Here is a 27,641-nt window from a genome sequence, read left to right on the forward strand (position 1 = left end):
CTGTCGGGTGTTGCGCGGTCCGGGGCGGGGAGGGCGAGCGGGCACAACSGCAGCAGCAGCGGCGGCAGACAATGGAGGAGTGAAGGACGGACACATTGACACACGGGCGCCTCCGCCCGCCCGCGCCACTCCAGGCACCTCCCCGGGGGGGGAAGAACGGAACCGCGGCGGAGAAGGCGAAAAGGAGAGACAAAAGAAAAGCGGAACGTGTTTCACAACTTGAAAACCGGGGACAAGAGCGGACAGACTCCTTCTCTCCGGYAACACCGGACGGAAAACTGGCGGAGGGCAACAAGCCAGCACGCAGTGACCCCCATGCCTCGACAGGAATGGTTCGCCCCGCAGTCGGCCCCGGCAGGGCGGGGCTGCGGGCGGAAGGCGCCGTGAGGCGCGGGGCGGGGGCGGTGCCGCGGGCGGGGGCGCTGCGGGCGCCGTCCCGGGCTGATCCCGCCTTACCGTGCGTGGGGAGCGCGATGGCTCCCCCCAGGAAAGGCGACCTGAGCGCGGAGGAGAAGGACTTGCTGGCAGTGATCGCCACAGGTGAGCCCGCCCGGCCCTCGCCGCCTGCGGCCCCRGGCCGCAGCTCCCACGGGCCCCGCTGGCCGTGCCCCGGGAGGGTTTTTGTGTCCCCACACGTTGGGGGCGGCGGGTGAGGCGCCGTTACCGGCCGCTCGCCGCGGGCTCCCCGCGCCTCCGGCCGCGCTCGTTATATCATTAACAACACTCGTGTCACGGCGCTGAGGGCCGCCTGCCTTCCCGCCCCGCCTYCGGGCCCGTCACCTTTCTCCCTGCCGGGGACAGTGGCCGTTCCCTTGGTTTACTGCCCTCTCCGGCAGGCCCGCGTCACCCCGGGAGTGCAGTGGGGGGCGCGGTGCAGCGAACTGGGGAAGCTCGACTGGGCGGGTCTGACTCTGCCAAGGAACGCTTACGTCTTACTAATAATGTCTGTTGGCATTTGCCGAATTATTGGTGTTAATGTTCTCTGCGAAAAAAGAAAAAAAAGTTTTCCTGGGGGTAATCCACTCCTCTAGCCTGCTGTACGGTTTTCCCGATATGGTGTTGCCAGACCGGAACGGCTTTGCAGACGCGTTATTCTCACATTACCAGAACTTTAGCTTATTTGGGGTGTTATGCACCTCTTATTCCTTATACTGTCTTTTTTTACTCTCTGTTGTATTATCTTATACTGTCCTCTTTGAAGATCAATGTCTGTCTGAAGGAATGATGTCAAGATGATGGAGCCAGGCTCTTCCCAGTGGTGGCAAGCAATAGCRTATGAGGCAATGGGCAGAAACTAATGCTCAGGAAGTTCCACCTGAATAAGAGGAAGAACTTCTTTACTGTGCAGGTGACTGATAACTGGAACAGCTTGCCCAGAGAAGTTTTGGAGTCTCCCTCACTGGAGATATTCAGGAACCTTTTTGGATGCAATTCTGTGCAGTGTGCTCTAGGATGGCCATGCTTGAGCAGGGAGGTTGGGCTAGATAACCAGCCCACTGTGGTCCCTTCTAAACTCACCCATTCTGTGATTCTGTGATTTTGCATTTCATATAAGTGCCACAGTTTCATCACATTATGTGGCACACGTGCTTGTTGCCAGGGGAACTTTCTGTCATTTGGGTTTCCTGGTCCAGCAACGGGAATTTCATCACCTTTACTACGTATTTATTCTCCAACTGGTGTTTTGAAAATTGTGAGCAGCATTCATTAATTGGAGRCAAACTAAAACCATGCATTTCTATATGTAGTTTCCAGACAATTTGAGCCCATGAAAGTTTTACTTATAGTTTTGGTGCTTCACTCTCAGTTTTATTAAAATATTTCTCTGTGTCAGAGACATAAGCATAGGACAGTCAGCAATGAATTTATTGTAGGCCAGAATCAGTTTGATTGACTCACTTTAATAAGAGTTTCAGCACTTTCTGTCTAACTTATCTGATGCTTCTGCTTAGGGTCGAGGGTAATAATTCTGTTTGGAAGGGACCTTAGGAGATCTCTAGGCCGACCTCCTGCTCGCAACACATCATCTGTGAGGTCAAATGCAATTGTTCAGGGCTTTATCCCATCAGGTCTTGAAAACTTCAGGAGGAAAGCTGCACGGTGTCCCTAAGCCACCTCTTTGCCTTTCTGGGTTCATAGTGAAAATGTTTTTCCTTGTATCCAGTTTGAAGCTTCCTTGTATTTCAACTTCTGCCTGTTATCTCTTCATGCACTGCTATGAAGAGCCTGGCTCCAACTTTTAGCTCTGGCTGATTCTCAAAGTCTGACTTCCATCAGTTCAGTGTCTTGTTTGAAAATCCTTCAGTGTTTTGTCATACAGAACTCTGAGTTTGTAAATGCAACTTTGCTTTGCTTGTATTAAAGTTTACTTCAAGGTCACCCCTTGAACACTTGCTCTTACTGATGTTTGTTCTTTGGCTGGGATGGTCTTCTGAAAACTGATCCAGGTCTTAAGAAACTTCTAACATATTTAGAACATACATATATGTGGGAGAGTAAGGTAATTTGATGGTTCCCTGACTCTTAGTTAGGGTATTTTACTGAATCTTTTTCAAGTGTGTGAGATGACTCAGTTCATTGTCTTCTCTAAATTAATGAATTTTAAAAAAATTGGTAAAACCCTCTATAGTGTAGGTAAACCACATCAAAAGCTTTGTGAAAATAAATTGTTTCTAGTAGTTGTAATGGGATTTTTAGGCAAAATTGAAGTTGCAAGAGCTGTTTTTGAAACTGAAAATTTGCTACATGAGCACCTCCTTGTGATACAGTGAAGATAAGCATGAAAATCATTAAAACAAGGGATGTGGTGCTTATTTTTRTTAAGCACTTCACTGCTGAAAGAGCTTTGCTTATAATTGAATTAGTGATTAGAAATTTCTGTTAATTTGCAATAAACATTCTCCAAACTCAACCTCTTGGAATGTTTTTTTATTTCTATTTGTGCCCTTAGAGGTTGCACTGGCAGTAGTCAGTAGTCACTGTCAATAGTCCATACACTGTCAGAAGTCCTCCAGTGGGCTTTAAATCATGTTCCTAGACCCGTGGCTCAGCCAAAAGGATTTTTGTGGTGAATTGAAAAATACAAAGGTGTAGCCTTTTTCTCCTGGCTTTTTTTTTTTCAGACTTCAGTCTACTTATCCATTTGTCAATGTTTAGAAATGTCAGTGATCCAGCTACCTGGGTCCTTGTCCTTTCTATCCCTATTTTGTATTACCAAAAGCAAATTCTTCCTCTTCTGTGAATGTGATATGTTGCRCATTTCAAATTGAAACAGGAAAGATGGTGTGAGTAAATGATAAAGCATATTTCATTCAGACCAAAAGGTCTTCAAAATGAGGTAATTTCCTTATGTGAGAGTGTAAACAGCTCTTCTAGACAAAAGATGCTCCAAAAGAGATCAAAGTACAAAATGTGTTAAAATTCTCAGTATCATACTCATTGAGAACTGTTCATGTGCTGTTTGTCATGAGACATATGAGTGTCCTGTTCTTCCATGTGTAGATCAGTTGATTCATAAAAAATGGATGTTTACTTATAGTTCATGCTTTCCAACTGCTGTTTGATGTTGTGAGTTCTTGACTTTCAGCTTCTASAACAGAACACTGTTCATTCCTAAGCCTCTTCACGAAGTGCAATTGATTTATTGGTGGTTTGTCTGTATCCCAAGCAGTTAACATACAAAGATTTTGATTCTAATGAGAAATAGAAGTGACTTTTTTCCTCCAGATTTTCAGTTTATTCTGTTTCTCACCTCATTTTCTCTCTCTTTGTGTCTTTTTGTTTTTAATCAAAGGAAACACTGAGGAGGCTGGAAGGCTACTGGGCAGCAAGAATGTCCGTGTCAATTGCCTGGATGAGGTACTGCAAAACTGTATAAGCATTATGCTGAGTTTAATAAGGAAAATACTAGGTCTGAAGGCCTGCATGTTGTCAAATAACATTTTTCTAACAGCARTTGCTGTAGACCTGAAAATCAGAGTTACTCTGAACAATTTCTAGCYGGCAGTTAAATAATGAATCTTTGAAGAGCTCTCACTGTTTAAGAAAGTTTAAAGATTAATGTTACCTAAASTACTACATTGTATTTTCTCTTAAGTTCCAGCGTGAGCCTTGTCTGTAAGGTAAGCTAAACACTGCAGCAAAACATATGGGGGTGCTCCCTGTCTTCCTGTCACCTTCACCAAAGTGTGGTGCCTCTTTAGGGACTCTCTGTGGCAGACACAATACCTTTCCCCATCCCGTGCTTGGATCTAATCACCCAAAGCCCTGTCTTAGCCAAACAACTTACTTAGAGGGTGAGTAGCTTGATCACAAGTAGCTAGATCACAAGTGGAAACAGTTTTTTATGGATGTGAGTGGGGTAGACATGCAGAAGATGAAATCCTGAAGTTCTCCCTGAAGATGAGAATAAGTTTATGAAGAAAGGRTCCTTGTGGAATATTCACATTTCCCCTTTCTTTTTACAATGTCTTCCTAAAGCATGCAGCATTAATATGAAATGTAACATGGAAGCAGAACTAATTACCATCATGCATATTAAATCCATCTGTAATTTATCAGTTTAAATGTTAATTTGTATTTTTTTTTCACAGCTTTATAATTTCATAGGAATCACTGGGAAATTCTGGGGTTGTGTCTAGTTCAGCCTCTGGCTCAAAGCAGCTTCAGCTCCAGGGTCAGATGAGATTGCTCTGAGCTTTGACCTGTCTGGCCTTGTAAATCTCTTAAGGATGGAGACTGCACAATATTTCTGGGCAGCTGTTCTACTCTCTTATTGTGCTTTCAGTGAAGAAGTCTGAACCCCAACTTAGGCTCAATGTCTCTTGCCCTCCCTTCACCATAAGTGAAGAGTTTGTCTTCTCAACGATCTCCTTGTCAATTCTGGCAGGCTGCTGTTGGATCCCACCAAAGCCATTTCTTCTCCAGGCTGGTTAAGCCCAGTTCCTGCAGCCTCTTTGCACAAGTGCTCAGGTTCCTGCCATGAAGTAGTGGTACTCCATTGGTTTCTTTTTTTCAGTTTATCCATGTCTTYGTTGCACTTGAAGGCTCAGAATTGGACAGGGTATATTGTAGATGTGGTCTCATGAATGCTGAATGGAGGAGAACTGCCACTGCTTCTATTAAATATCTTCATGGAATATTGTTAGCTTTTTTTTCTGCCAACAGATCCACTATCTGTTTGTTCTTAAATAAAAGTTAAATACTAAACCTGAATTTCTACTGTATAAATTTCAACAAGTTTCTGAAAAACTAAGTCAAACTAAGCTTTACAGTGAACTTCAGGCACCCAAAATACGARTATGTTTGTGAGTGTGTTTTATTGTATGGACATTAAAAGGTTTTCCTTAAGTGTAATTCCTGAAGTCATGCTGAATGACTGCAGCCTTGCTGCAGTATTAGTGCACATCCAGGATTAATGTTGAGAGGATATGGCTTATTCAAAGAAACMGTATCTGAGTTATGCCTCAGGCTGTTGTAGAAGAAATAGTATTAACAGTATTTGCCTAAGGCTCACATCTGACTAAATACRCACAAGGCCCATAAAACTTGAAAAGTTTATGCAATGGACTTCTTGCAGACTCCTTTTTATCCCCAAGAACAGATTTGTTTAAGATTCTTCAATCCATCAGCCATGTCAGCTTCTGAATTTTCCTATTATGACCCATTCTTGCTCCAATGTGTTATTGAAATACCTGTACATAAGTAAGAATTGTGAAATCCCAGTTAAACAACAGCTTCATCTGTGACTCATTGTTGCCACAACTGGAGACTCTTCTCAATGCATCAGGTTTTACTGTTTTTCTCTGTTGCCTTAGTTAGAAATTCACATTTATATTACTGTTACTTATTTTGTTCATGTTAAGAAAAAAGAAAACCCTGAAAATGGAATGTTTAGGTATTGAAGTGGGAACTCAATTCTGTTAATTGTACATTCAGTACATGGTTACATTCAGTTTAATGTAATTYTCTCTTCTAGCTGTGGTACAGCAAGCATGCAATCACAATTTAATAATTTCCACAGGCTGAAGAATCTACAGCATACAGAAGCAGGCTTTTATTTAGTGCACTTCCTAATTAAAAAAAAACCAAACCATAACCTGTTCCTCTCATTTTTGGTTTGACCATATATTCTAACTGCTTCGATCTACTTTGTTCTAGATCAAAAAGTGCTGACAGTCAGCTGTCTTTTCTCTATGTACCTTTAGACAAGGACTAAGTGACATTTTAACATCTTCCAGATGCAGTGACCTTTTACGTATCTTGCCTAAAGTTATTTTTTTTTGCAGCAAGTGAGCTATAGTAGTAGCTCTTTTCCAAATCCTTTCCAGTTGTTTCAGCTTCTTACTTCAAAAATGTACACATGAACTGGATGCAGTGTTTTAGCATTGCTTCTGTTGCTGGTACATGTATTTTAAAATAAAAACTGACTCCTCTAAGTCTATTTGCTTTTCCTATCCTTGTGCCGAGACTCCCTCACACCCTTCACCTCCTGCTGTCTGCAGAGCTCTGCTGGAAGTGTCACCTGAAGACAGAGTAAGATCCGTTCACTCAAATGAGTTCCACAGATGCCCATCTTTCAGAAGGTTGGAAATAGCCAGCAGACCTGACCAAATAAATTGTTTTTGTTGTTTGGGGATTTAGATGGATGAAGAAAGGAAAGGTATTTAGGCTTAATCACTGTATTTATGAAAACCAGGGAATGCAATAGCTTTTCTACAAAAATGGTCTTTAACAGTTTGGTAACTTTAAAACTTTCAGGACATTTAAGTTCAGATGTCCTAAAACATAAGGACAAATAGATGGGTTGTGGAATTGGATGCAAAATACACAAATATATTTCACTTAAATGCACACTGCTTAGTCATCTTTAGTCCTATTTTAAATAGAGTGGTTGCTAATTTGGAAACTTAGTATGGGAGAAAGTGTTCAGGACTTTCCTTTCCCCTGAGAATGCAGAGCTTGTAAATATTGTGACTTCTTGTTGGCAGTTTGCTGATTTGAACTCCATCTGCAGTGTGTGGCTAAAGTATTTCAGATTATTATAGAAAGGCAGGCTAAAGGAAGCACGTGTGCTTTCCAGCTGTGGGTCGTGGTGATAGTTAAGGTTACAAAGGAGCTCTGCAGTGCTACATCCCCTATTTTGTGCACATCAAGCTGACAGACTTGACCWGAAAAGTACATATTTTTTCTGTATTTAAAATAACTGTAAGGTTGTTCATAATCTTCTTACATACAAAACTATCATCTGGCATTAGGGGCATTACTTTTCTCCTCTAGTTTGGTAATTGAGCTGTTCAGTTCTGTAATACATCATTTAGAAACACTCCTTCTCTGTGCTACAGAACTGAATACTGCAGCAGTCTGCTTATTTATGGCTGAGATGTGTGTAGCTTCACTCATACTAAGTATGTTSAATTCTTCAGTTAATGKATCTGGCAATTCCAGTGTGAACATMYTATGCTAGCAGAAAATGCCAAGACCTTTGGCCTTTATTGAGGAGAAAGAGTTTTGTCTTTTGATGTTTTTTACATAGTACTTCAAAATACACAAACCAAAGAAAATTCAATTGCTAGTAAGAATTAYCTGGTTTCAATTCAGGTTGCTGATTGATGTAGGTTTTAACTTTTCATCACTGCAGATGAACTGAACGATCATCAGAGGAATCTAATGTGTTACACATGTGAAACCAACAGCTGAGCAGAATGACTATAAAGGGGAAAACTATAGCTGTGATCGACACTTACTGATTGAACAGTATTTCATAATCTAATTAGTCCATACTTAGCTACAGCTAAAATTATTTATGCATGTAACTGTTGACCTCCTTCCAGATTCTGCCAGTAGGAAGTTTAAGAGGTGTAAGARCAATCTTATTCAAAGGCTTTAAGGGTGAAATTTCTAAAGGCTTTCATCTGGTGAAAAGTTAAGTTGTACTTCTAGACTAGCAGTAGTATTCAGTACCAGAAAGTTGATCTTAAAGACATAAATCAACAAGTATTTCTGCTGTCCTTGTGGCACCTGTTCTTTTTGCATCATTTTTAGTAATGTCCCGTATCCTATCTCAAATGAAAGCCAAACCTAGAGTTATGTGTTTTGTTTATAATGTTCTGAATTGAATAGAACTGGTGTAGTTGCCTGAATCTAAAGGATAAAATAAGACACTCTTTCTGTGTTAATGTGGGGCTGGGTTCCTCACTGGAAAATTAGCTGGGAAAAGGAGAGGCAGATGCTTTAGTATGGCTGGTGTACAAGTGTCTACAGCAGTTTTTCAGCTAGGGTTTTGACAGCCCTTTCCCTTTTTTTTTTTTTGTTTTTCCCTCTATTAAATAGCTGGTACTTGCGTGTGCAGTGTCTTATTGTACCCCAGTACCTGCTGAGAGACTGCTCCAGGGTGATCCAGCCTGTATGCCACATCTTGACAAGGTTCCATAGTTGAGAAGAAGGGTGAAGTGAGYGTAGAAGTGTTGGGAGCACTTGGATTGCACTTTTTGCCTGAGTAACACATGCAAAATACTTCTGTTATCATGTTATCCACACAGCATGTTATCATGATACTGTTATCATGTTACCCACACAGCAATGGCTTTTTAAAATACACTTCATGTCTTTGTTCTTRCACAGCATTAGTGTTTAAATGCTCACAAAAAAGAGAGGTTTTGTGTGAATACTTGACACTTGTCACTGGAGTAGGAGATGGTTYATATACTTTTTTTAGTTTGTTTGTCCCCCTTCTTGTTCCCTAGCTAGCCTATGTTTCCCTATTCCTCTGGTTGATGGAGGTTGAGAAACAGTTTTGTTGGAAATGTCCTCTGTAGTTCCTAGAAGGCAGAAGGTTGCTTTTCCAGTTTATTATCTTAATAAATTTGTTTTTATTCATCCTGTGCAAGCACACCTCAGTTGGGTGCTGAAGAGAGATAGACTGACCTGCTTTCTTCTTCCTCTGTGTCTGGTGGTGGAGTCCAACCTCTCCCTGGTTTTCACCTCATCTGCCTGCCCCTCCATCCTCCCTACATACACATCCTTTTCTTCTCTTGTTAGCTGGGTCAGCCCACTGACCCCATAGGTTGTTGTTTGCGGTTTTTCCATCAATTAACTTCCCCACCCTGTCCGCATTAGGTCAACGTAGTTCTTGGAATCCCATCCCTCAGTCTCCTTTTGGGTTATTTTCAACATGAGGAGCTGGGAAGGACAGTCTGTAATAGCCAGGCTGGCTGTGCCAAGGGCCTCGTTGTGCCAGGGAGTCCGTGTTGGTTGGTGAGCTGGAGAACCCAGTCAACCAGCCCAGTTACCTGGCACTTGAGGTAGTTTCTAGAGGCACTTCAAACTCTATTCCTGTTGTAAAGTGAGACATACAGGGAATGCTTACAGCCCTGCAGATGAGAAAGAGGTGTTACCATGTAACATCCCTACGAAACAAGCTGGAAACTGGGAAGGATTCATTTTTGTCCTAGGGAATAAGGTTAAAAGGCTGGATTTTTTTTGCCAGAAGAATGTTACATGCTGACTGCTAGAAAATCCTGCATTTGGTGTTTCATCGTTGAGCAATAAATAATTTGTTTCTTCTGTGTGCTTAGTAAACTGTCTGCTAGTTTTGTCTTTTTTTATGTTGTRTTGATGATCCAAATGTCATCTATGAGAAAACAGACTGTTGCTTGACCTGTCTTTGTCATTCAGGCTGAGAAAAGTATTCGCAGTCAAGTCAGTTTCAGTGTAGGGACATAATACAGGATACCAAGTTTTTCCAGATAAGCTTGTGTCTAGCCTGACCTTATTTATTTTGCTTTGAATGTGATAAACAGATAGTATGTGACTTTAAATCCAATTTTATAGCAACTGGCCACATATTTTCTGTCTGATATGTTTTTTTTGATCCACAYCACAGACTGACACTTGCAGGTTTAATCAAAGGATTATTAAAACTGTTTTCTGGGAGGAAAGGGAAAACAAACCCAATTCTTTGCTTTGTCATATAATCTTCAGATCTTAATTGCAGCAACTGGCTTTCAAGATATAACCAAACTTAAAAATCATAGTTTTCTAAAAATTCTTTCTCCCATCAAAAACCATGCTGTGTTCATATTCTTTTACTGCTGTACCTTCTGTGCTACTAAAGGAGGCAAAGCCTTGCTGTGATTCCAGACTGGRATTGGCCCATAAAATTGCTGTTGACATAATGTAATGAAATGTAATGTAGTAAAATATATAGTAGGACAGAAAATCTTTATTTAACATTTGTGGCACCTGAAAAGAAACGTAGCAAAACCAGTTTGTTTGTATTCATGAAGTGCTCTCTTCAGGAATTTTGTTTCTTTAATGGCAGTTTATATTGCAGTTTTCTAAAATATATGCAGTTTACTAAAATATAATGCATTAAGTAAGCACTTTTTTTATTTAGGACAGAGAATAATGAAAGTATAATACCTTAAAATTATTATTTCTTCAATTTCTCTCACCTTCAGAAATCTTTTGAAAATTATGCTGGTAAATTAAACTCATTTGGGTTTTACTGTGTCATAAATTGAAACAGGAAATATATTAAGGCTCAAACTGACAATTACATTATTTCAGAGTATCACTTTACCATGCRTTTACAGAGCTGCACTAATGGTGTATGTGAGTGTATTCAAGCACGTATTCAGCACACAGCCTTGACTRGCAAAGGAAGGAACAGAATGCCATTTTGATTTCCTTCAGGGACAGACTAAAGCATACTCCCTGGTATGCAGTGTTGGAGGGTGCTCTTGGGCAATTGAAGTGTCTTGGCTGGTAATGTGAATCCTGACCTGATGTTAAGTGAAAATAAACAGCATATTGGATAAAGCACACTAAATTCTAAAAATGGAATGTCATGCAACACAGCAATATGCTTCTCCCTGCCCTTGGAGAGGGAGAGAGCCTACACTAACAGTTCCTAACAGTTCACCCTAGTTCTGAAAATTTGCTCTGGGGTTTGCCCAGCTTTACATTTATAGCTACACCTCAGTCCTCCCATGCTGAAGYGAATCATTTTTGTACTGGGGCAGTTGATCAAAGCAGCACGGTTTTAGGCTGTGGTTGTTAAAATCTGACAAGAGCTGTGTGTCTTTACAAGAGCTTTCAGAGCTCTGGCTGACCATGGACACAATGCTAGAAGGGTGGAGAAGTGGGAGAGAGGCGGGTGGCAAAATTACCAGTAATCATGACTGAAAATGAGCAAGATGGGTTTCAGAGACTGCAAATCTTTGTAATGTTTAAAACAAGAAGGGGCTACTTCTAATTTTCTTGCTGCTTATCATATAAGCAACAGCAGGGGAGAAAAGAATAATGTAGGAAGCTAACAAGTTTTCTAAATGAAGCTTTTCCAACTAGTGGAAATATTAGTTGTCTTTAACRTTAATGTCTTATGCAAAAGGACAATGATAAATTGGCTGTGACTTGTTTTCATTTACTCAGCACTGCTCTTTTCAAATCTGTAGCACAGCATAATCAGAAAGGTGACATGAAAATGGAAAATCTGCTGCATATKAGTCACCTTGTTTTTTCATTAAGATTTTTGAGGGTTTTTGTGAACAAAATATTACATGAGGCTTTGATAGTTATATTGAATATGTATGTACAAGTRAAAATTACCAATAGAATGAAGATCAAGAGATGTAACATTCTTTCTTGTATGTTATTYGCTTCTCCTTGCTTTTGCCAGCATGGCATGACCCCTCTGATGCATGCRGCTTACAAAGGGAAGGTGGACATGTGCAGGTTGCTCTTGAGACATGGAGCTGATGTAAACTGCAACGAACATGAGCATGGATACACTGCCTTGATGTTTGCTGGACTTTCAGGTAATGTTTTACTAAACTCAGGTCACTGATTTTTTATGACATGAGTGGGTACAATTTGCCATAAATTATAATCTCCAAGGAAGTATTGACATGATTTTATTATTTGGGTTTGCTGTTATTTATGGGAAGCATGCAACTATGTCACAACCAGTGGCATCCTGTGGACAGTGCAACAGGGGAGCTACTGTTCAGGCTCATATAAAAATTGATTTTGTTCAGCATTTTGAGGCATCTAGTCTACTTGCCCTGTACCTACTTTGTCCTGTTTGATAGAGATCKCAACAGTCACTTTCATGGAACAGTTTTCTTGAGCAGTGGGATACATTCTGTTTACTTAGACTGTGTTACACTGAAAATGATGCTGCACCAGGCTGCCTTTTTAATACTGCAAACCAGTAGCTTTTAGGAACATTTGAAAAGTCTCAGTCCCATATTTTTCAAATTTTGTCTTTCTCCTATTTTATTTTCCCAATTATCTTGTGGGCTTTGTAAAATGCATTTAGAGAGTTTAAAAAACACATTTTCCCACATTAATTTTCGCTCTCCTCTTACATAATTTTTCATTTCCGCGGAGGTGCTTTTAGCTGTATATATCTTCTCCTGTCCCAACTGGTGGTTTGCAGCTTTTCTCTTGCTATTCTTTCTCCCTGATGGCAGAAACAGTAGTTTCCTTGAGTGAGAAAAAGATAYGACATTTAAACATTTATCCTTCTGGGGAAAATATTAGATTTGGGAATATTAGGTTATTTGAAGTATCTTCTTTACTAGGCCACTTAAGTCTTCCCAAAAAAGGAGATTCTAGGGAAGTCAGGTTTTGTAGCAGATAGAATTTAAATTGCCTTCTTTCACCATAAGTATAAAAAAAGAAAGGCTTATGAGTGTGAACATTAACTAGATCATCATATTGTTTTTCTGCTAAAACTTTGGTAGAAAGGTTTGGGAAATTTCAGTGTTCTGTGGTATTCTGCAATATACAAGCTACAGCAGATAGATGAGAACAGTCTCTTAGAGGTTAAGTGACTATAGCTTTATGGAAAATGCTGGATTTTTACCATTTTCTCACAGCTGAGCTTTTGACCTGTCATCCTGGGTGTGAATGTTGACTTTAGGGTCTGTTATCTGTGAGCACAAAACGTTGATGAGTACTACTGATGCAGTGACTGTTTTTAAACATTCTTTTTCATCCACCATCCCTTTTTTGTATTGACTTTTCTGTACTTAGCATTTGCACAAAAAGTAATAAAGTAAGACTACCTTTGAAAGCAGAACCAGCAGGAATAGTGACAAGTGTCCTTATTAGTCTCTGAAGGGCACCAATTAAGTCATCTAATCTTCCCATCAAATTTCAGCTTCATTTTACTTGGTGTTTAGCCCAGTCTGAACACCCAGTTCCCACTGTGGAGAAAGGAACAATCTGTTCTGTTCACTGTGTTCCTGCTACAGCATAGTTCTGAATGTGTTTTTCTTCTTAGAATAGCAAATGTAGTTGAACTGTCAAACTAGATTAGTAGAATTTCCTTCTATACTGCTATCCAGATGGACCAAGCTCTACTGTAGCTACATGAGTGTGACTCCCATAAGCTCCAAGAGAAGGTGAATATGCATTACAGAAAGCAGAGTTACACTCTCTGGAGTTCTAAATAAGCACTGTGCCTTTGTCTTAATCCATTTTTAAAATTTAATAACATTTAAGAACATCTATTTTCCTTAGTGTTATTCCTGGTCTTTAAGAAATTCAGTACATGTTTTTTTGAAATGTAGAGAATTAAAAGTTCTGATTTGTCCTCACTCATTCCCATATCTTTCCTGCAAATTCAGGAAATAAAGAAATCACCTGGATGATGTTAGAGGCTGGAGCAGAAACTGATGTTGTCAATTCTGTGGGAAGGACAGCAGCTCAGATGGCTGCTTTTGTAGGTAAGGTGAAAATTATTATAATTTCCTAAACTCCTGAAGAAATAGAATGTTAGATTGTGATGCTTTTTGTTGGAGAAACATTATTTAATGACTTGTTCTGAACTGACACATTATTGAGCTTTGTTTTCCACATCTTACCATGGAAGAGTGAGTTTGTGTTCTATTCCCATGTTTGGTTTCATAAAAATACAGATGATCTTACCTGTGAGAACAGGTGCTGCTGTTCAAGTGTGTTCGTTTTTGCAATGTCACCACTTTGAAAACAGGAGCAGGAAGCTGGTTACATTGGAGGTGTCTGAAGTGTAACACCAAGTGCTAATTGGAGCTTTCTTTATGGGAAAGAAGRACCTTAGTGGCAGGAGTCAGGAACTCAGCTGAGCTTTGCAGCCATGTTCTGGCAGTGAGCCACCACCTGCCCTCTCTCCTGCATCTGGGAGAGGGCTTGGAACCTGTTCTGAATTATCAGTGCTTACTGACCTGAATTTCACTAGAATAAGATGAAAGGTTTGTGATTCCTGCATGCAGAATTATCCCTGGCAAGACATGGAATGGCCTTTTTTGCTATTATGTTTCTTTTGGAAAGCCCTTTTGTTTCTTTATAAGAAGAATACATTTTTCACCCACCTTGACAGTACACTGGTTCCTGGCCTAATGTTCCACTTTTTCTCTATTTCCAGCAAGGAGAATTGATAAAATATTATGAGGAAAMGTGTAGTAGCTTTCAATGGCACAGCTATTGCTTTCCAAAAACAAGGACCTGTATTTTCTTTCAAACACAACCTTCTCGTGGTATGAGAACTCCCTTTCAAGTCCTTTAGGTGTTCTGGATTCAAAAGCCTACCTTGCTATTTAGATTCACTTCCTTGAATAGTGATTTAGTCCTGAATTTCAATTTCTATTTTGTCTCATTCTGCTCGTTTAAAGAGGGAAGWGTTGACATTGCTCTCCTGAGGTTCAAGTAGCAAAACCTTAACTATTCACTTAATGAATCAGAGAAGTCTACTGTTAATTATTCTTTGGATTTGGAGTCTTTTCCAATGTGATGCTGTATGGAGTTACTGATGATTGGGAATATTATCTCCAACATAATTTTTGAGAATTCTTGTTTAAAATCTCATCATGTCACCAAGGTAGCATAAGATTTTCAGGCATACGAGATACACTACTCTGTAAAAGTCTGAACCCTGGAATCTATTCCTGTGTTCTTTTTTTATTCTTTGTCCAATCAACATTAATTCATCTGTCTGTGTGTGGGAAGTGAGGATACTTCTTCCCCTGTCATTTGTCTTACATTGTGCTCTATTAGCTCAGAACTGTCTCTTCTAAAACAGTGGAGGATTTTAAATGCTGGAATTTAGTTGGCTGTGTCATCTACTGATTATAGGATTAGTGTCAAGACAAATCAGTCAATTTAAAGAATGTGGTCCTGAACTAGAGAAGATAAGTTTTACTTTCCCTTTGGCCAAGTAATCCATAATATTGTCAGGTGCAGAAAACAGGAAGAGGGTGTAACTTTTCTCATCTTATTGCTTTCATGACAGTCCTTTTATTTTTGGTAAACTTTGAGCGTGTTCTGTTCTTATAACTTCTCTCACCTTAGGTTAAAACACTAATATCTGCTTCAGGTCTAAAAATTTAAGAGTCTCAATGGAAATGTAAATTTTAGAAGTATAAAGTGGAGAAATCTTATCTTGAAAAACTATAACACTGGTATGAGACTAGTAGTATAGTATAACTTGGAGGAGAAACAGCTATTCCCTTAGTTTAGGCTTCCCAGGAAAGAGGAGGCAGGAACGGGAAAGAGTTTTCAAAATGAATTTTCATTAGGGCATCCCCTGTTGAGAGTCAATAAGCTTTTACTGAAGATTAAAACTACACACAAGAGAATGACAAGAGTTGCCTGTTTGCAATGCAAAGTATATCATGCAAAGCTCCTTTGCATGTGGGTAATTCTCACTTGTATTGCTTATATTAGATTTGGGTTTAGGTAATCTTTTTCATTATTATTCTGCTGTTGATTTTTTTTTGTTATGTGCCTTTTAGGTCAACATGACTGTGTGACTGTCATCAACAACTTCTTTCCACGTGAAAGGCTGGACTACTACACTAAACCACAAGGCTTAGACAAAGAACCAAAACTGCCAGTAAAATTAGCTGGGCCTCTGCATAAAATTATTACTACTACCAACATGCATCCTGTTAAGGTGGAGTAATATGTAAACTGTCTGTGTTTGTTGGCAGGGGAGCTGTTGCTTTGTGTCATGAARCATTCAGCTCTTCTGAAGAAGAGTCCAATTGAGATCAAAAGCATTATTCACTAATTCAGATACTTCTGAAAGCGAGGAAGGTTATTTTAAGGCTCAACATTTAGATGTGATTTTTTAATCAATTAATTTTAAGGTATTTCATTCTTTAAATACAACAGAATTTTGAACTAACATCTCCACCTAAGTGGAGAGATTCTTATTTTTTATATCAGTAACCATAAATAGCTGTATTTTTTAGCTTTATTTCCCAGCCCCTCTTGAAATGGAAGCACAGAACAATTTTCTTTCTTAACAAAGTCCCGTTGTTCTCAATGCTTTCCTCAGCATGTATCTTCCTACCTTCATGACTGATTTGCCACAGTAACATCTACCACTGCTGCASTTTCTGGGAGTATGTGCAAGAGAGCAATGATTTTTAATTCCCAGGATATTGCTGACAATAATGTCTTTTATGGTTTGCTCCTCCAGTGTAGTTCAGAGAAATAAATACACCGCTAAATTCAAATACAGATTCTTTAGGCTTGCCAGTTCAAAGTCCAGAACTTGTCAACAAGTTTCCAATCAAGTTTCTGCAGTATTCACAGTCAGTAGTGCACTAGTGGCATAGAGTGAGTAGAGCATACAGTTTCTTCTTAAAACATTTTGTTCAGTGCTTTACTAGGCTACAGGAAGTACTCCAGGATTCTGTGAGGTTGATATGTTCCATGAAACCACTTAAATTATACAAATCCAGTTATTTTAAAGGAAAAGAGATCTTAGGACATTGTATAGTACTTTCATGGTAGTTTCTATACCTTTCTTTAGAAATGGTTTTTGTTTCTCAGGTTCATATTCTAAAAAAAAACAAACAAACAAACAAACCCCAACATTCTACTTTTAATACCAGTCTTAATTTTAAATTATTTCTTGTATGGGAACTGTGAATTACAGTCTACTGAATAATAATGCTAAATAATGACTGGAAAAAGAAAGGGAGGACTGCATAYGAAGGAAGTGGAAGAATATTAGAAACTCCACTGAAATTTAGCTACAATGAGCTATATAAGTTTTAATGCTAATGCCCAAGTCTTAACTGGATTACATTTGCTTCTATCTTTCTCCTAGATCGTGTTGCTGGTGAAAGAGAACCCTCTKTTGGCCGAAGTAGAAGCACTGCAGAAATGTTACAGGGTTCTGGATCTCATTTGTGAGAAATGTATGAAGCAGAAAGACATGAATGAAGTTCTTGCTATGAAAATGCACTACATCAGTTGCATCTTCCAGAAATGTATTACATTTTTAAAAGAGCGAGAGGATAAACTAGATGGGTTTGTCAAAAGGTGAGTATTTCTACAGAGAGATCTGAAAGTGCATGTATGTACCAGTGTTACAGATACCAGSAAAAAAACAGCTGCAGGAATAGATTGAATTGGCTTGGATAAAGACTATGACAAATAARTTTTAAAATAATCCCAACTGCATTTACGTCAGGGTGACACTGACTTTTTCTATGTCTGAAGTCACACTCTCCTTTCCTGGGTACACAGGAAACATTCCTAGAATTTCAGCTCTCTGCTGGAACTGGTCAGAATTTGTCATTCACATATACACTATGAAGCAGCAGACAGCAATGTGTGATGGAAAAAATGGGCARTGATAGGCTTGAAAAAATAATTTCTCAGTGTCCAGTATGGTTCATCTGGGGACATTTCTTGTGCCCATTTGTTCTCCAGCAGTCACACAGGGTGAGGTTTTTTTTCAAAAACACTTAAGTGAGWGAGAACTGCAAATTCTACAGACTCTGGATAAGACTTAGACTCTTAAATCACTCAGACAGATCTTCAGAATCTACTCAGTTACAAACCCAGCTGCCTGATCTTAAATATCAAAGAGTCCTGGCTTTTAGAAGATCACTTTCCCTGTAGACCTCCATGGATTTTTAATGTAATCCTCTGTGATACAAAAATCATGAAGTAGCTTTCACATACAGAAATCAAATAGTTCATTAATGACCCATATAAAAAATAGTAGCCAAAGAGGTGTTAAGACTATAAAATATTATTAAACATCATAAAGTGGARTTTGTATTTTAAGGTATTGTTCATTTGTCAGTTTTTACAATGACAATGTTTAAACGGCACAAAGCATTTTGATATTTTAGTCASATGTAGATAGTAGATAGTCTGCCTGTAGGTGATTATTTTTCTCTGAGTGGTTGAATTAGTAAGTCCTGGTTTCAGAGCACACATTTATTTACTGTGTATTTCATAATGATTGTGCATTAGAGTAAAAATGCTTTCATTTGCATTTTAAATACCTTAACATACCAAATTGCCAACTTATTATGAATTCTTCCCTGTAATCCAAAAGAGGACAAAGTACAACGTGCTGTTTTTGTTTGTTCTTGAATATTTACTATGTGATTTCTTATGGGTTTTAAAAAATTTAGTCTCTTGAAAGGRAGAGAGAAAGATGGTTTCCCTGTGTATCAAGAGAAGCTAATTCGAGAAAGTATCCGAAAGTTTCCTTACTGTGAAGCTACGTTGCTCCAGCAGCTTGTGAGAAGTATTGCTCCTGTTGAAATAGTAAGTTTTTCCTGTCAAGAAAATCCTTTCTGAGTAACTTGCATAATAAATTCTGTTTGAGCCATCTTTCTGTTTTCAGCTTCTGCAACATACTATATTAAGCAAAGGCTTTTCATGTCCCTGAACTCTGGCTAACTGGAGTTGCAGGAAAATGCTCTAAAATACTTCAACTAGTATATTTCCAATGTGCCCATAATGAATGCTTAAACACCTTAGCTTTTAAGGAAAACAGAAGCAATTATTTTCTTGTCTCTAAGCTTTCCTTTTCCACTCTGGGATGTCCAGTTTCTATGCCAATTCACTTYTTGAAATGGTAGATTCAGACAGAAATGAAGCTTATTTTGCACTCTTTTTTCACAATGTCTAAATTCAGTTTAAGATCAAATAACTTCGTAGATGTAATGCATTCATTTGTTCTATTGTACACAAAAAGTTGGTAATATATGATGGTAGAAAAAGGAAAAACATTCTGTGAGGTTCCTTTTGTCACAGAGAGGCAAGATGATGCAATGTGCAGCAAAATCTGTATCTAAATTATGAAATCAAAATTACAAGTTAAAAATCGTAGCCTCAGTTTCCCTCTTATGCCTTTGCTAACACACTTTTCATTTTAGGACTATTTATTGTTTCATAATAAWTTTTTGCTGCTCTTTTTAAAGCATGTTCTCTCTGTTCTCTGAGAGCAAGATGTATGCACAAACACTAGGGAAGGGGAGCAATCTTGTGATGTGTTTGGATTATTCTGAGTGAATTAAAAATAGCCTCCATCTTAAGTGGCTCCAGGTCTGCTAAAATGTCCTGAGGCTTAGGGCAATCTCTACTGTTTGTCTAAGCCAGGAAGATAAACACAGTGTGAAAACATAAGCCATTACGATGCATTACAACTTGCTTTAGAGTAAACATTTTCCTTCCTGTTGATTTTTTCTTGGGAGAGCTTGCAGTTTTTTCTGCCTTTAAAGAAATGCTGATTTATTCCATTGGATTTCTGTCCATTATGTAGAGCTGGAAAGGAGAAGATGCTGTAATTTTTTATTTATCTGGGAGCCTTTGACCTTTGTCATTGCACAATTACTTGGATTCAGTCTGGGCATCCCAGTGTTGTCATAGTAGTTAGGATTCTATATATTCCATGACAGTCTAACAGTTTAAGGAATTACTTAGAGCTGCAGCAACTTGCCATTTTTTACTTCTTATGTTTACATCACTGCCCAAAACAATAGTTTTAATGTGTGGTTACCCAAATCTTTCTTCTTGCATTGCATGGGAAGGATGCTGCAAATAACATCTAAATAGTAATAGGCAAATAATTGAAGATTCCAAGTTCTGACCATCTGTAGCATCTGTGTGCCCTGAGCACAACAGGTATCAGTGACAAATGAAACACCTTTGTGTGTGCCAGCACRGAGACTGAGTTGCAAAAATCTGCATAGAATCTGATAGCAGGTGACAGATATAAAGAACATGGAGTTTGTTAATAACTTACAGAGTAAATTCTACAGAAACTAAGGGCTTAAGCTAACTTCATATACAAAAATTTATCTAAATATATAAACGTTAAGTTGTGCATGTTAGTTGAAGTTCTGCGATTTGGTTTTATGTTCTTGCTGCTGCAGCAGCTTCAGTGAGACCAACACTTGCGTTAATCATTTCTGGTCTTCCCTTGTGTGTCCCTCTCTGTAGCAGTGCTGGGTTTTAATCTCATTACCACCTCTTGTCTTGTCTTTCAGGGCTCTGACCCCACAGCTTTTTCTGTACTTACACAAGCAATTACTGGCCAAGTGGGTTTTGTGGATGCTGAATTCTGTACAACTTGTGGGGGGAAGGGAGCAGACAAAAGATGTTCAGTATGTAAAATGGTAAGAATCAAAAAAATCGTGCCACTGAGGTGCTGGGGATTTTTAATGCTTCCTTATTTACTGTGTAGACTTATGAGGAATGGCACACATGCCTGCACTGAAAATGTTCAATCCATCTTCTGGGAAAGATGCCTAAAATTCAAAAGGAGGAGGACTTGGATTTCCAAATGCGTATGCTTAAGAGTGAAAAAGAGTAAAATCTCTGTTTAGAGATAATAAAGCAAACCGCTTTTTATAGATTCTTATATAGGTTAGAATCACTTCATATGACCTTACAAATTGCATAAAAATGCCATCAAATACTATATGTAGAGACATTTAACTTGGTGCACTAAAAAATGCAAGAAAATGTTGTATTTTTTAGTACATGAAAATGAATTGATAACTCTGGTAACTTTTAGGTAATGTACTGTGATCAGAACTGTCAGAAAATACACTGGTTTACTCACAAAAAAGTCTGCAAGACCCTGAAGGAAATCCATGAGAAGCAAGAACTAGAAGCTGCCAAAGAGAAAAGGAAACAAGAGAAGAAGCAAAAGAAAGGTTAGTGTCTGTTGTTCCCTTACTGAAACTAATGCTGTGTTAACTGCATCACAAACAGAATTTAACAGGTCTTAATACTCTAACAGCTTAGATTGGGAGAAAAATCTTGGATGAAACATAACAGCAAAACTGAGTTTGTTGGGATTCTGGCCTTTCAGTTTAAAAATGCTGTATACTTTCCAAACTGGTTTTTAATGCTACAGTTACACAGGTTTCTACAATGAAAGTATTCCGGTTTACACTGCAGTGTTTCAAGATCCAGATCTTTAATCAAGCTCATGCAGAAGTTTCATACTGCTCTACTTTTTGTTGGAGGTGTTAGGACAAGTTGGATAATAATCAGCCTGCTCCTTCCAGTTGCAAAGGTTTATGTAGATGTTAATTCTCCCATAATACTTTCTCTTCATTATACACTATCAAGTTAATTTTGTTATACGCTTCAAATGGGAGGGAAGCAAGTAGGAGTCTTTAAACTGCTCATGGTTGTTTGATCCCTTCAAGAAAGAAGTAATTAAAACATAAGAACAGAAAAAACACTATCACCCTTTCCCTTAACTTACTCTAATGCAATGTTTCTTGAGGTGAAATAATAGGAAAGTTGGGGATGAAATCACTTTCTCTTTTACAACTTATTGTACTATTTAAGGATAGTAGAAATAGACTGCACAAGTCATGGTTGCTTTACAATAGTAATGTGGTTCACTTCAACTGTTCTTGAAATATCAGGATATAAATCAGTAATAAATTAGTAATAATTGAAATTTTCAACAGTTTCCTGAAATGATCTTGTTACAAGAGCTGCTGCTGTTGTGTAGGATCAGGATGGCTGTGGAAGCTGGAGGCAAAGATATTAGAAATCCCTGGATATATTGCATACAAGTACAATAAAACAAAATGAGCTGTGAGCAGTAATGCCTCACACTGGTGACAAACACACACCCTTGCAGGTTCATATTTACTGAAGGAGTCAGTGACCACATGCTGGTACAGCCAGGATCTTGGTGGCTGGCTCTTCTCCCTCCCTGCCTAAAAAGGGAAGCTAACATTTTTTGTTATGTTTCTACTGCACTATCTACATGTTAATCTTTATTAACTTCATCAGGTACGTGGCCAGCACACTATAGACCTTATCAGATTATGCATTGTTAGCAAGACACTGAATTCATCTGAGCTTCAGGTCACCTTGTGAATGGTGTTCTGTCAGAGCATTTCATAATCAACAGGTTTATTTCAGGAAGTTAGTAATACCCCCTACAAATCCTGTACATCTGGAAATTAAAAATTTAAAAAATAAATGTGACAGCTGCACCTACAAGCAAACCCAAGAGTTTAAGCATTTCCAGTGTACAAGGGTGTCAAGGAAGTCCATGCTTCAGCCTGTGCTGAAGGCTTTTAGCCCATAGCCAGGTAAAATCTTGGCAGGGGTTTGGCGGGGCTGTGGCTAGCTGAGACAATTTTTGGCTGGCTATCAGTCATGACAGAGAACAAGAAACTAAGATTAAACTTCTTCTGCTCCCAATTAGGCTTTCCTCTCCTTTTCAGAATTGCTAGCATGAAAGCCCTACTTAGTAAAATCAGGACAATGTTATTTAACAACTTTTTTTTTTCTCAGAAAACATTGCTTGATGAGTAGAGGTGCAATAGCTAATTCTGTTCCATGCAATCAAGTTGTAAATTTTAGGATGACTCACTTCAACCAAAATTCACTGTTTGTAAGCACATCATTTCTTCAGTCTGTTGTATGCAGGAATGCTTTCTATATAGTCATGTCCAAGCCTTTTTGATTTAAAACAAACCCCACCTCTACTCTGTGTTTAACTGGCCTGCCACCATTCTTTGAAAAGCTGATGATAAGGATGGTGTCAATAAAGCATGTTTGAATTGAAAGTTAAAATAACTGTAGTGTCCTACTCTACTCCTCTCTATATTAAAAATAAGTATGGCAAAATGGAAGATAAATTAATGAGAGCTTTGTGTAGGGTTAGTTCCAGAGTAACCTTATATTAACTTACTCAAAGCTTTAGTGTCTGGGGGTTTTTTGATAAAATCTAATCGAAATTAATCACTTCTGTAATTGATGCAAAGTACCCTAGTGTTCATTATTGTTCAGTAATAAAAATATTTGTTTGCAAATGAATTAATTGTGTATTAATTTTGTGATTTCTCTTTTGTTCAGATGAAATGCAACTAGTAGAGAGTAGTTCTACAAGTGAACAACAGTCAGATCCTGGTCCAGATCCTACAAAAGAAGTGGATCCAAATCATCCTACTGAGGGAACAGAAGAACCTGAATTAACCAAAGAGATGGAGGCATTAGCCCTGCACCCTGGAAGTCCACTGGAAAGTGATAGTGGCTTGGAAGACATTGATCTTCAAAAAATTCAAGATTCTGAGGAGTAAGAAGAGGGTAGGAAGGGACAGAGTTCTCAAGGGTACTAAAGAATTTTTTAGGCTGACCATGTGTGAGTTCCTAAAGCATGGCTTGTGCAAGACTTCCTTTAAAAGACAGAATTTCTCTGTTCATCATGTGGTTGAATACTGACAACTTTGTCTATAAATACTCCAGGTCTTGTTGTAAATTGTCAAGATAGGTATTTATTATCTGATAAAAGTTAGAGTGGCATAGATCCATCTGTATGTATACCAACAATAAGCCTAGTGAAACTCTATGAGTATCTGGTTAATGAACCACATAGTGAAAAATGAAAAGCATTTGATTTGGATTATTCATGTTTTCAGAAACGAAAACTTATTTTAATTGTAATTTAAGTATTTTTTTCTGCAAGTACATAGATCTGTAGTTAAAAGCACTGGAAGGACAAGTGTTAAATTGCTTTTTTCCAGCACTTTATGAAGCTTTATCTGAAGGAATTCAGTAGTAGTTAAGTCTCTGGAGATACTCATTTGAGCTCTCAACTTTTCATGACATTACTGTAAATATTTTTGACTAGTAAAAGCACAACAATAGTGTCTATTTTGTGGCAATTTTAGTAAATGAAACTGCTGTGTTCAGGTGTCTCAAGCTGATGGTGGAACGTGTATTTCACTATTGGTTTGGTCAGAAATATTCCAAAGTCTAATGAAGGGAAGACCAGAATGACTCTATATTTTGACTGACAAGAATAATGCATTCTAAACCAGTTTTCAGGTAAAGATGACTTTGAGCACACTGGGATGTTGCTTATGAGTTATTTCATAAACATAAAAAATGCTTAATATTTTTCATGCTGAATGGTCACAGTGAATTAGATGAGAAAATTCATTGTGCATTGATACAACTGGGATTTCACTTTGGCTTTCAACTAAATACCAGATCTAGAAAATAGCTTCCCTTAACTATGCTTTTCATTCAGATTTATTTCTGTGTCCCATTAAATCAGTGGGAATGCCACAACTGAAAGTATCATTTGCTGCAAAAGGATAGCAGAATTGGAGACTGTCTTGTTGGCTGAAATACTGGTGTTTTAAACGTGGTAGTATTCTAATTAGAGGAGTAAGGACCATTCTCAAAATAGAGGGAAAATGCTATTAATTTTTTTACTATTTAATATGTTGAAAGTTTTTGTTCAATATTCTGAAAACTGTAAGAGGATACATAAATGCACATGTGCAGGGAATGTACCTATGTTTTAATTTCAAGGATTAGTAGATTGTGAAGAATAAAGGGAAATTTTTTCAAAGAAGGCAGCTATGTGACAATTCTGTTTCCTTTGTCTGTAACACGGTGACATTCTCTTGTGACATGCAGAGGCTTCCTGTAGCTTGAGTATACAAGTTTAACTTCATGACAGTTGGCAGGCAAGAGACTCCTGCCTGGAACTCCAATCTGTAGTCACCCTCCACTCTGAGGTCTGGAGCTGTGGAAATGCTGCTGCTCCCCTGTTCCACACACAGCATTTGGGGCTCACAGGGATGTGTTGCTCTTCAAAGATTCTCTAAAAATGCCCCTTCAGGGCAAGAGATTCAGGGGTTTGGAGTTGTGCTAAAATCCCCAGCACAAATCCTTTCATTCTCCCAGTGGTGGTGCCTTGCTCATTGGAAATCTTTGATTCCCCTTGACAGGCCACCAGACAACCTCATCTCCGACCTGCTTTCAACAGGAAAATTGGACTAAATAAGCTCCAGAGATCCCTGCCAACGTAGAGTGTTCTGTGGCTCTGTGCTAACTTTGCAGAGAAGGAACTCAGAAGACAAGCTACAATGTGAAAGAAGGGCTTTGATATGTTTAGAAAGCATCATTGACTTTAAGCCTTTGACAGAATGGAAGGATAAATATATGAGAAAATGTATTATAACAAATAAAAGTATTTCTCCTTAATTTCTTAAAGATTAGTATGCAGTTTAGTACTTTCTGATAACAAAATTATGGTAAGAATTGCATTTCAAGCAACTTTTATTATTACACTGTCGCTATTTATCATTTGTTATCCTAATTTCTTCACTCTCTATACTACATATGATAAAAGAAATATTACACAAACTTTTTTTTTCTGGAAACTCAGTTAGGTCCATGTGTACTTGTTTAATTGAGTTGTTAACCTACTTAAGGGATTAACAGTAGAGAGAGAAATTGGGATTTTTCTCATCTAAACTGGACTGTCAGCTTCTGAAGGGGCTCTTCTGCTTCGTTTTTAAGCCGTCTTTCTTGACAAGTGGCTACTTTGCTCCAGTCCACAGAGGAGTATTCCATTAGAGATCTTGTGGTTGCCCGTACTAAAACTGCATCTTCGGGGTTCTCAAATGGTACTCTGCAAAAAGAACAAAGCAATGCCCATTACCTGAACATTTACAAACCACTTCAGAACTAATTTACGACAGGCACTCTGTAGAAAGTGAAAGAAGCAGTCATCATAACACTAAAAGTGAGACTTTGAAAATTTTAGATTTTCAGAAGGTGTTCTTTTACCAAATTTAAGAAAGCTAAACAAAATGAGAAAAGGTCAGAACCACAGGATTCTAATTTTTAAAAGGCTATAAATTATTTAAAATACATTTCTAGTAGACTTAAAAATGCTATTTTGTTGGGGTTTCTTTCCCCCCCACAGAAGTTATAATTGTATACTTTCAATGCTCTGATTCAATGGACATGATTCAAGTGATCTGATACCCATTAATGGAAATGTACATTTATTTCACTGAATCTCTTAACTAGCCTTGGCCAAATATCCATTCCCCAGGCTCTGAGTCCAGATCACTGTGAGCTTGTGTTCATATACCCTGCCAGAGCTGCCATCTGGGAGAGAAAAAGAACAGACTCACAGCATCAAAGCAGGATTGACAAGGAATTCATGTTAGACCAAAACCTTCCAACTCACATATATATCTTAGAAGAACGTATTTCTTAAGATGACCCTGTAGTAATACACCTCATATAAGCCACAGGGCTATCTCCACTGAGTATAATGCACTTGGTCACAAAAAGACACCTTGCAAAGCCTCACTATTTACATAAATAAGACTCAAGGCAGCTGTACATCCACTAGCTAAGGACAGCTAACTCCACTGAAGGCAGGTAAGAGTTTTTCAACAGAAATTAGCTTGATTTTAAAGAGCTGTGCTCAGAGTTAAAGGCTATCTTATGTAGGCTTTTATAATTTCCTTTAATGCATTTTTCAAATCTTCTCATGTAAAGCTGGGAAGTAAAGCCAAAACTGATATCTAGTTTGTAAATTTACAAAGTTTGCGTCTAAAATGTCATCACGTTAAAGTGCAACCTTTCTCTTGTCTCAATTCAGACACAGAGATAAAAGTTTTACATTTATTTCAAAACTGAACAGAATAAAAGTAATAAAAGTAGAGATTAAAAAAATTTCATTCTACAAGTCATAATATTTTCCAGAGATTGTACTTTTAAAGAACCAGTCAGGAGAATATTTTCTGGGACATAATAGAGAACAGCTATTCTGATGCTCTAATACTTTGAGCATGCTTTTTCTAGTGATCCATATTTGATCTTACAAATAAATGGCATATTTACATACCCATTTCCAAATGTGGAATACCTTTCAATACTAAATTTTAGACATCAAACCTAGTGGAGAGTTGCAGCTGTATTAAACACAAAGACATGAAATTGTTTCAAAAGCTCATTTTTACTGCACATTTTCTCTAGTTAAGGTATTTTTTAGGCATGGAAGGACGAAATTAAATGCTTCAGAGATGCAAAAGGAAGAAGAAATCCAAAGCATTACTTACTTATTTGTGTTATTTCCAAATTCACAACCTATAACAGAAAGGTCAAATTATGACATTAAATGGCTGTAGAACAATTTGAGTATCTGAGCATTGATTACTATCTTGATCCTAAATTGCTTGTTCATATTAATTGAACACTAGCATGTGGTTTGAAATATTTAAGATAATATTTTATTGAATTACTATGGAAGCAAGTATCAGTTGGGTTTTATGTGTATGTAGTCATTGTTAGTACAGTGCTTTCATTTTACTATTGTGATATATACATTTAAAAAAACTTGCAGTTATTTGATTACTTTCCAAACTTTCATCTACACTATTTAAAATGCTGTAATTTCAGTCATCTACACACAATGGTGGTTTTCTTATCTCTAAAACATCAAAACCAGACAGGATTGTGTGGGACATCAAAGTTTGTTCTGGATTGTGATAAAGTCTCATGATTCTAGGTGATATTCACCTGCTTTCTTGTGCCAGGAT

The 27,641-nt window shown here is 38.2% G+C and overlaps 3 protein-coding genes across 5 annotated transcripts in view; 1 reads left to right on the forward strand and 2 right to left on the reverse strand.

Moving 5' to 3' along the window:
• Positions 1-110, reverse strand: part of BZW2 (basic leucine zipper and W2 domains 2) — a 56,333-nt gene extending 56,223 nt beyond the window's left edge. The window contains exon 1 of the mRNA XM_057371640.1: positions 1-110. The gene's annotated coding sequence lies outside the window, so the exon portion shown is untranslated.
• Positions 98-25,505, forward strand: ANKMY2 (ankyrin repeat and MYND domain containing 2). 3 transcript variants are annotated; one of them, XM_057371639.1, is made up of 11 exons: positions 98-540; positions 3,794-3,858; positions 11,681-11,819; positions 13,638-13,736; positions 15,780-15,940; positions 17,108-17,322; positions 18,432-18,567; positions 20,295-20,423; positions 20,825-20,966; positions 23,143-23,362; positions 25,029-25,505. In XM_057371639.1, exons 1-11 carry the CDS (start codon positions 330-332, stop codon positions 25,078-25,080), a joined length of 1,569 nt encoding a protein of 522 aa, XP_057227622.1. In that variant the 5' UTR covers positions 98-329; the 3' UTR covers positions 25,081-25,505. The 3 variants fall into 3 exon arrangements, with proteins under 3 accessions (XP_057227622.1, XP_057227621.1, XP_057227620.1); XM_057371638.1 differs by having other exon boundaries at positions 315-540; positions 23,143-23,373; positions 25,029-25,092; XM_057371637.1 differs by lacking the exon at positions 25,029-25,505 and having other exon boundaries at positions 315-540; positions 23,143-25,020.
• The window catches only part of LRRC72 (leucine rich repeat containing 72), a 16,730-nt gene continuing 14,588 nt past the window's right edge, over positions 25,500-27,641 (reverse strand). Inside the window, exons 8-9 of the mRNA XM_057371641.1 lie at positions 27,162-27,189; positions 25,500-25,714 (exon numbers count right to left, since the gene is read on the reverse strand). Coding sequence (XP_057227624.1) covers positions 25,549-25,714; positions 27,162-27,189 — 194 coding nt within the window. The 3' untranslated portion in view covers positions 25,500-25,548. The remainder of the gene's footprint in view (positions 25,715-27,161; positions 27,190-27,641) is intronic.

The sequence above is a fragment of the Malurus melanocephalus genome, unplaced genomic scaffold (genome assembly GCF_030028575.1).
Source record: "Malurus melanocephalus ecotype Western Australia unplaced genomic scaffold, MMel_1.1 scaffold_150, whole genome shotgun sequence".
Lineage (NCBI taxonomy): Eukaryota > Metazoa > Chordata > Aves > Passeriformes > Maluridae > Malurus > Malurus melanocephalus.